At 52.5% G+C, this 9,961-nt stretch overlaps 1 protein-coding gene across 2 annotated transcripts in view; it reads left to right on the top strand.

Annotated features, from left to right (window-relative positions):
- The window catches only part of TMEM132B (transmembrane protein 132B), a 289,917-nt gene that overhangs the window by 251,621 nt on the left and 28,335 nt on the right, over nucleotides 1–9,961 (top strand). For both annotated transcript variants that reach the window (XM_029922313.1, XM_029922314.1), the window contains one exon: nucleotides 2,163–2,306. In XM_029922313.1, the coding sequence (XP_029778173.1) occupies nucleotides 2,163–2,306 (144 nt within the window). The remainder of the gene's footprint in view (nucleotides 1–2,162; nucleotides 2,307–9,961) is intronic.

Genomic DNA, 9,961 nt, shown 5'->3' on the forward strand with positions numbered 1-9,961 from the left:
GCCTCTTTCCCAGAGTCCCTCCGTGACCCTGCTGGTGGCTCTGTGACTCCCTCGTGGGCAAACCTCTCCTGCGTCTACTGCGGCGGCCATATTGGTTGGGCTCATGTTCATTTTACGCCAGTTCTGTTCTGAGCTTTGTCCACAGAGAGTTTCGTTAAGCCTTCATGAGGTCACCACGCGTAGGTGCTTTTGTTCTCCCCGAGTTCCAGACCAGGGAACTCAGGCACAGGGGGAGGGAAGGAGCTGGTGGCGGACCTGGTACCGGACTATAAAAAGCCATTTTTGCGCCCCACACCATGGCCAGCTCCACTATGGACATCCATCCCCCAGCCTCCTCTGCAGGTGGCCGGCCATGTGACAGGCCTTGGACTTCCTGACGAGAAGGAGCAGGTGCACTGGTTCCGCATCCTGCCTTCCCCCTGCTTAGACGGTGGACAGACGGCTGGTGTAATGGGCGCCATCTTGCTAGCTTGGGGGAGTGGCCAAGGGAACAGCAGAGAAGTGGCCTGTGGCCTCCAGAGTCGCTGGGCCCGAGTCAGCAGCCAGCCCCTCCAGACTCCGGTTATACGAGAGGTGGAGCCAAACCCGTGAGGGGTTACTTCCCGTGAGTCGGATTCTCTGGGACTTCTGATCCGCGGAAACGGAGGCTGAGCCAGTTTCAAAGCCAGACCGTCCAGTCCCAGAGCCTGTGCACGAGGCCTCCCCCTTCTGCACGGCCCATCACCCACCAGGCACTGGCCCCGGTTCCGGGGATGTGATGCAGGTCAGGACAAAGCAGGCTGAGACCTTGGGGGGTATCCAGTCTAGTGAGGAGTTAGAGGTGGACACAGAAGCACCAGACGGACACAAGGTGAGCACTTGGGGCGATCCCCCCGCAGGGCGGACTGGGCGGTGCCGGTTCACACCGTGGGGGGCAGAAAGCCCCGCCCCCCTAAGAAGCCGGCTTGGAGGCTGGGACTGGGGGGAGGGGGGAGGGCTCTGCCTGGGTGCCAGCAGGGGTGGTGAGGGTGAGGACAGGGGAGAAGGCCGTGGGGCTCCCGTGGGAGGGACAGTGGGAAGGGCGGGAGAGCCGGAGGTCAGGGTCGGATCACTGCGGGTGGTGAGTGTGGACTTCACCTTAAGAACAAACAGTAGGAGGCGTTCAAAGAGTTGCAGGCTAGGAGAGGAAAGATGTGAGTTCTACTGAAATAGAAAGGATGCTCTTCAACTGGCGTGGGGACGGTGGGCATGGGAGGTGTGTGGGGGCCGTTGTGGCTGTCCCTGTGACAGGACGGTCTCTCTGTGGCGGTGGTCATGGGGGCAGGAGGAATGTGGCAGGCGGGAGATATGTCATGAAGGCAGACCCTGCAGGCCCCCGGGGTCAGCAGAGGAAGACAGACACTGACATGGTGCTCATGGATCCCTGGGCCTGGAGGGACCCCGGTGACATGGGAGGTGGGGGAGGAAGGTGCTGGAGGTCGGCTCCGGACGGCAGGGGTTGATTTTCTGTGACTAGTTCTCTGTTCTTTGTGCTGTTACTTGTCATCTCCTCCTTCTCCTCTTTTTTTTTTTTTTTGGTAAAGAATATATTTTTTTTAATGTTTATTTTTGAGAGAGAGAGCGCTAGTGGGAGAGGGGCAGAGAGAGAGGGAGGGAGCTGATCCAAAGCAGGCTCTATGCTGACAACAGAGCCCGATGTGAGGCTCGAACCCTTGGGCTGTGAGATCATGACCTCAGCCAATGTCGGACCCTTAACCGACTGAGCCACCAGGGGCCCCAGTTACTTGCCTTCTTAATTTGAAACCACAGTGAGGGTCACGTTCGCGGCGTTAATGAGCTTGGAGCACAGGAGTCACTTACCAGGTGACCGTGGAGTGGAGATTTGGGGACTGTTGGAAAGCACCCCGTGTGGTGTGTGAGCCGGCAGCAGGCTGGGGCGTGCGGGTGGTGGCATGAGGGGTCCTGGGGGGTGACAATGCCCCTGACCGCAGGGGGGCGGAGCAGGAGTGTAGCTGTCAGGCTCCGTGAGCTTGGTCAGGGATGGAATGTCCCAGACGCCTGGAGCTACCGTATTACGGGCCCTCAGGATCCGGCCCACGCAGACGGAGTTTTACCGGCAGGGGGAGAGGGAAGGGGGAAGGGGCCTGCCTGCGTGTGACCTGTGGCCTCTGCTCTCCCTGCAGGACACGGAGGTGCTGAACACGGCCGTCCTCACCGGGAAGGCGGTCTCGGTTCCCGTCAAGGTCGTGGCCGTTCAGGAGGACGGCTCCGTGGTGGACGTGTCCGAGGCCGTGGACTGCAGGTCTGCAGATGAAGACGTCATCAAGGTATGCGGGGCCTTCCCGCTGGGCCTCCAGGGGTCTGGTCCCCTCGGGACCCCTCCCGCTGTCCCAGGATCCTGTTGGGCTGGAGGCACAGTGACCACACTGAGGAGTGGGGGCCTGGCCGGCTCCGGAGGGTCCATGCAGGTGCGCCGTTTCCCTCCCGGAGTGGGGCCCCCTGGCATCGTGAGCAGAAATAATTTTCTTCTCTTCCTTTTGCTCATAGGACAGTATTTTCCTAATTTTAGCAATCCACATGTCATCTCAATGTTTGCCAACTTCTTGTGTAAATAACATTATTTACTCAGTGTATTTTCTTTAAATGTCCCACTTTTTCAAACTTAAATACTAATTTAGCCTCTGCAGGGAAGGAAAAATTCTCCCTCTACCCTTCAGATTCTTCCAGCTGGACTGAGAATTCAATTGACATGCGGCAAACCTCACAGGAGGTAAAAAACCAAAGTTTCTGAAGTGTGCAGAGGCCCAATCATGAGATTGAGGCCTAAAGGAATGACCAAGACAGGCAGTTTTTGTACTTTTTTAAGCAGAAAGACAATGAATCTGTGAGGCTTTAACAGGACAGAGAAAGCTTTACTTTGGGGCTTTCGATGAGTAAGGAATTCTACCAGACAGCTCAGCGAAGCACCTGGTAAGGCTTCCTATAAAGAGTGGAGTCAGGGCAGCAAACTAGTAAAAAGGAGCAAGGGATGTTTATACAGCCTTCAGCTCTCTCTGAATTTCCCAGCTTCGTGATAAGGGTGTCTCTTGACTCGCTGGCCTTTCACCAGGGATATTTAGGGCTGCGGAGGGGAGGAGCTGAGTATCTTTACACGGCCTAGCTCTTAAGTAACTTTTATTTAAAATAACCAAGATGCCCCTACACCCCATTATGAAGACATTACAATCCATGATCTTGACGTACTAATTTTTTTGGTTAATATACATTAAAATAAAAGGCCCTCCACGTGCCACTTAACTTAACTTGAGTACATTTGGGATTCAGCTCACGGCTTGTGTGATCTGGCCACGGGGCGTTTCTTCTAGATCCTTCACTTTAATTAGCTGTATTTATGATTCTGCATTCAGCCAGGGATCCGCCCATGGTTTATTTCATGTTCTTTGCAGGGGTCTGTTTGAACCATCAAATTTAGAGCTTCTGCATGGTTTTCTTGGCACGCTGGTTGGCCATTTCCTTTTGCAGCATTTTCCTTTCTTCGTGGAGAAAACACTTAAGGCTTAGGAGGTCCTTTCTCCCTTAACTTGCTAAGGGAGCCGGGGGCCTGTGCATTCATTCATTTTAGAAGACGACAGAGTGAGCTCCATCTTTCCTCGCATTCCACAGGTTTCTGTTTAGAGGTTAGAAGAAACTTGGTCCCCGGCTGAAGAACTTTGGGGGAGACAGAGGGGCCTCCAGGTTCTCCCGGGGGTAGAAAGATCTGGGAGGGGCAGCTTTCTTCCCGGTGTGTCCTCCAGGAGGCGGTCCCAAGCCTGAGATGGTTTTGATAAAGAAGAACTGATATGTCTGTGAGGCCTAATTAAAAAAAAAAAAAAGCTAATCCTTAGGAAACCCACATTTGGCACAGCCTGCTTCCTGGGCTTGGAATGCTAATTCTCCCCGGAGACAGCAAGGGGACTGGCTTCAAAGCACACGCGGCCTTGCCCTGGGGCTCCCGGCGGCCTGGTTCTCTGCGGGCAGGTTTGATTAAACAAATCTAAGGCCTGCTGCATTCGCACTTTAGGAAGATCTGAGCCAAGTCAAGTGAGCTCATCTGCTCAGAATGAGAACTACTGGTGGCGCGTCGCCCTTGAGTGCCTTTGACAGCGCACATTGTTTACTGTTCCCCTGTCCTTCCAGAGTGAGGCACGGGTGGTCGCATATGAAGAGGTTTCTGGGTGATGGCGGCCCAAACAAACGGCCTCTCAATCTGTGTTCCCTCCCGAGAGCCTGGGGGTGGGGGTTCCCAGGTAGGCTCCCCCCTCCGCTGCCTTGGCCCGTTGCCCTGACTTCATTTTTCCCCTTCACAGAAGTGAACTAGAAACATCTGCCAAGCCTGATTAATTGCTTTGGACGACAGGAGTCCGGGTGGTTTTTTTGGTTTTGTGCTTGTTTTTAACTCAGCTGTCACTTTCGTGGCCTCACGAAGTTGGAGCTTTCTGCCAGCAAACTATGACCTGCTCTTCCGAAGAACAACCCGGAGTGAGCAGACCATCAAGTCGGAGCTGCTTTTGAGACTTTTCCAGGGGAGCCCAGGCTCCGGTGCAAAGCCTGGGGCCGGAATCAAGGGAGGGGTATTAATAAGTTGGATGCAATGTGTTTCTCGTGGGTTTAGCGTCACTGTTTGTAGGAAATGCCGCCCCGACTCTCAGACGAGCAGCGTCACCTGCAGAGCTGTGGCCTGGCCTCGGTGTCACCCCAGGGGCACTTCTGAAACATGGGGCACGTTTGCTAGCCCCCCTCGGGGAGACCCCTCAGCCTGTAGAACTGCAGAAAACACGGTGATCCCAGGGAGAACCTTCTAGGGGTCATCAAAGATCATCATGCCTTGGAAGCTCTGTGCATTGGGACAGTGATTTAGGTAATAAGGGAAAAAGTATAAATTTAGGAAGATGTAAATTGTAAACAGATTGGCTTCTTTGACTTGGGCGTCAGTGATATTGGAGGGACAGAATCTGAGGACACAAATGATTTTGAAAGGCTGGAAGTTTGGCCAAATCTGGCAAGATTGGGAGGGATACAGTTTATGTTGAGAACTTCTAGGTAGAAAACCACACACCCAACAGAGGATGCTTCTTAATAGGAGGGGGGTGTGTGTGTGTGTCTGTGTTATATTCAATTTTTTGCCATCCTGTAAAAATTGTCAAGTTCACGTAGAAACCTGGCTTTCTAGCCTGTTATGAAAATCACAAGCTCAGGTAGCTGCCCACCCACGCTGCTCCCGGGGACCCCCGACACCCCTCTGCATAAGACCTGGGCCCTCCACATCACCACTTCCCCCACCCCCTCTCCCACCCACACGGAGGCCTGTGGGGCATTTGTCATTTCTCGTCACACTCTGGCCGATGGTTTCCTGAAAGTACCCTTCAGAGGAAAGGGAGGTATTTCTCGTGCCCTTGTTTCTATGAAAAGTCAGCAACAAATGCTGAGCTCACCCCGTCACCCTGACCGGGAAGCCTGTGTCTTTCTAGGCAGGGGGCAGCCCTGGACAGTGGACTGCGTTCTGCCAAGGGTGTCGGGGGGGTGATGGCTGAGGGCCACCTCTCAGCCACAGGGAGGTAGCTGGACCCCATGTGAGCCTGGGGCCTGGTGAGAAGGAGAGTCCCAGGGGCGGGGTGAAGAGGGGCAGCTCTCTCCAGGCCTGCCCGGGCCACCATTTTGGAGACAGAGCACATCCGTCCCATTTAAACCCCCACAGTGGAATCAAAGGGAAGCCGCTCTAGCTCACCGGGAAGAAAAAGAACTCAGAGCTAGGGAAGCCTTCGGGTAAGATTTCAGTTGGACACTGTCCCCTCAAATCCCGACTCCACCTTCCTCTCTATTGGACCGTGGACAAACTACTTAATGTCTCTGAGCCCAGGGTCCCATCTGTAAAAAGAGGAAGATGACACGGTGTGGGATCTTCAACAGGGATCTGTTCTGGAGTCCGTGTGTTTTGTCAGAACAAACAGTAATCAAAGTAATCCTTGAACATCCTTGACTCTTGAAAACCTGGGTTCACAAAGTTCAAAAGACAGTTGGTGTATTTTATTTTTAATTAAAAATTTTTTTTTCATGTTCATTTATTTATTTTGAAAGAGTGAGCAAACATGGGAGGTGCAGAGAGAGAGAGGGAGAGAGAGAACCATAGGCAGGCTCTGCGCTGTCAGCCCAGAGCCCAACATGGGGCTTGAACCCACAAACCATGAGATCATGACCTGAGCCAAAGTCAGACGCTCAACTGACTGAGCCTCCTGGGCCCCCCAAGACAGTTGATATTTCTTTGAAAAAAAAAGTCTCCTTGCATTTGAGCTGTGGCCACATGTTCTGGGGACATTATTGGGCATGTTAGTACTGAAGGGAATGCTGGGGGTATCTGCATAAGTTACATGTGAGCAGAGCTGATGGTAAGATATGTGTCCCTCTTTTATCCTTCTCCTTACATCTTCTGATGCAAGTGTTGTCAGACGGCAATGTCCAGTTATTCCAAGTACATATACTTGAATTCTTGCTTGTCAAACCTGTGCATGACAGAATCCCAAGATGGGGTTTTGGGGATGATTATGAGTTTATATCTAAAGGAAACCATGGGGGGTGCCTGGGGGCTCAGTCGGTTGAGCATCTGACTTCAGCTCAGGTCATGATCTCACAGTTCGTGAGCTCAAGCCCCGTATCAGGCTCTGTGCTGACAGCTTGGAGCCTGGAGCCTGCTTCCAATTCTGTGTCTCCCTCTCCCCTGCTCATGCTGTCTCTCTCAAAAATAAATAAAAATATTTTCAAAAAATTTAAAGGAAGCCATGAGGTGTTTGATCTGTAACAGATCAATCCATAAATGTCATATCTAAATATCAACATCCATATTCCTATCAGTGTACTTTATATTATAGCCCCTCCTTGATTGTGAGGCCTACCGAGTCGATGGCTTTATTAACAGTGCTTTCCCCAGTCCTGTGCAGAATCTGGAACACCGTGGGGGCTCAATAAATATTTGTTGAATATATTAACAAATGAATGATGAAGGAAGGCCAGAGCTCCCCAGAGACGGAACAGGCTACGAGGCAAGAGTGGTTGCCTGCGTCTTCTTTATCGGAACATCTCCAGTGAATTTTCTATTACTGGAAATCTTTAAAGGGAGGGGGGACGTTTTCCGTAGTCAAAGGGACGTGGCGTTGGGTAATGACCTGGCCCTGGCACAGTGATCCAAGCCTTCTCGTGTTCTCCTGGGGAGTCTCTTATTCCACAAATACTCACCATTGACCAACGTGGGGGGCCATGCAGAAAGAGCTTTGGGAGGTACAAAGGTGGAAGGGACACGAGTGAATTCTATCTCTGGGAATGAACAGTTGAGCTAATGGTATTAATAGTTAACATTTGTTGAGAACGTAGTAAACGGCAGGGACTGTGAGAATACGGGCCTTAGAAATATTGACCCAACTTGTCTTCGCAAGAAGCCTTCGCGGTCGGTGATGTTACTGTCACACGTGTTTACATGAGGAACTGCCACGTAGATGAGGGAGCAGCTCCCTGGGCAGTGACCGTAGGGACAGAGCAGCTTCAGTTCGTCTGGAATTGTCACCCTCTGACGTTGTGTAGGGCAGCGGAGCCTTCCTGTGAGCCAAGAGCAAAGCATCATTCCATGGCTTTCTCATCCAGAAGTCTGTGCTGTTGGACTTTTTCTGAATTTGCCCAACACTTTCCTTTTCGTCTTCACCCCCTGCAAGTTGGTAGATTAGTTTCCTCTTGTCGCCGTAACAAATTACTGTCACTTAGTAGCTTAAATGAGTGCACACTTGGTATCATGTCACACTGGGTGGCAGGAGTCTGAGATGGGTTAGTGCGGGGGGGGGGGCACCTGGGTGACTCAGTTGGTTGAGCGTCCACCTTTGGCTCAGATCACCATCTCACGGTTTGTGAGTTCAAGCCCTCATCCAGCTCACTGCTGTCAGCACGGAGTCTGCTTTGGATCCTCTGTGTCCCCCCCTTTCTCTCTGTGCATACCCCACTCTCACTGTCTCTCTCTCAAAAATAAAAATATTTAAAAAGCCCCACAAACGATCATAAATTTATTTTCTCCCAGATCTGGAGGCTAGAAGTCCGAGATCAAGATATTGGCTGCGCTCCACCCCTCCAGACGTTCTAGGGAAGGACCCTTCCTGCCTCTCCCCGGCTTCTGCTGGCTCCGGGTACTTTGCCTGTGGCTGCGTCCCTCCGGACCCTCCATCATCGCATGGCCTTGCCCTCCTGTCTCTGTCTGACCTTTCTCTCTTACAAGGGCACGTGCCAGGGGATTTAGTAGCCGCCCCGATGCAGAGGGATCTTGGCTCGAGATCCTTAATTACAAGACCCTGTTTGCAGGTACTATCACATTCACAGGTAGCAGGGGCTTGAAGGAACCTGGTTCTGGAGATTAGGGCCAGGGCCCAGTGGGGGAGGGTTTTTTGGCTGCCCACTTCTTCTCTTTGCTAAGTTTCTTTTATAGTTTCACGGAAGAAGGAAGAAAATGCAATTTCCGTGTTGTAATTATGATTTAATCGTTGGGCTATCTATCCTTCTGACTCAGGGGTGGCCTCATGTTCTCATGTGTTGGTAATTGTGCTGTTTGTCAATGGACCGTGGTCTCTGGGACCGCAGGAGCCGGCCCTCCGTTGCCAGCAGGGGAGGAACTCATTCACGCTGGGAGAGAAATAAATGTAAACTCATGCTGATCGTGGAGATGGTGCCCTCCATCTTTTGGCTGCAATAATTAAGTTCCCAGCCCTCTGGTATGGCTGGACTTGTAATAATGAGATGCTAAAGGCCTCATAAAAGGGCATTAGCATTTTAAAGCCTTCTCGGCCCCAGGGAAGGATCTTGTTTCCAGAGTTGGTCTCTAATGGAAGACCCTGGATGTGCTCTAACATCTCACTGCTCACTGGGCGGTGTGTGGGGGGCTGGTCACTAAAGAGAGCCCCACGTCCCCTCTGGAGAGTATCAGCTTTGATAGAACAACTGTCTTGCCTGGGTTAGGCTACAAAACCCACTCTCCGCGAGTGGTCGGATTTACAGAGAGGATGCGGTGGAAGGTGGGTGTGTCCTGAGCATGGGCCTTGGGGAAGCACATTTGAGCCGGCTTGGACTGGTGTGGGAGGTAGCCGGTAGTGGCAAAGTCCTGCATAGGTGAGTTTTGTTTTCATTTGGTTACGAATAATAGGAACCCAAATCCTTTGTCTTAAGCCAAAAAAAAAAAAAAAAAGGGAGGGGACGATATATTGGCTTGTACAACTAAAAGGGCCATAATGACTTCAGGCAACGTTGGATCCAGGAGCTCATCTGGTCTTCGTCTCTCCTCTCAGATTCTGCCTTTCTTTCTGGGGTTTTGCCCGTCGTCTTCCTGTGCCCCTGCTGTCTCCCGTGCCGGGCGCCCCCTCTCCACGCCCTGCACCTGTGGACAGCCCGATGTCTTCTGGTCTTGGCTCAGGGGCCCCGACTCTGCGTGGCCACTGTGCCTTCGCCGCCGTGTGCCCCCACGGGTCCTCGCCTCCGTGTGTCCCTGCGTGGAGATACGGATTTGGGACTCTGCACGCTGTCTGTCCTCATGCCTGTTGAGGGCAGGGTCCGTGCCCCACGGGTGGCCCTGTCCCCAGGGTCTACCAGAGTGAACAGTCCCAGAAGTGCACAACTCAGGCGCACAGGACCCCGCGCCGGACTCCGTTCTGCTGGTTTCAGAGACTGTGCGGCGTCCGGCCCGCACGACCCCACGGTGGACAGGTGCCACCGCATCCTGCAGCTCAGGAGACTGAGGAGCTGTGCTCGGTGGGTGTTGATTAAACATCAGTCTGCTGCGTGTCCAAGTTCATCGCACCGAAAAGCAGACACACATTTCTTCCCGTTTCTTCACCCGTCTATAGACAGACTTAGAGATAGGTGTGTCTGGAAATCCAGACTGGTGGGTAAGAGTTTTGATTTTTTAATGTTGGCAAGTCATTCC

Source organism: Suricata suricatta, chromosome 14, assembly GCF_006229205.1.
Source record: "Suricata suricatta isolate VVHF042 chromosome 14, meerkat_22Aug2017_6uvM2_HiC, whole genome shotgun sequence".
NCBI lineage: Eukaryota > Metazoa > Chordata > Mammalia > Carnivora > Herpestidae > Suricata > Suricata suricatta.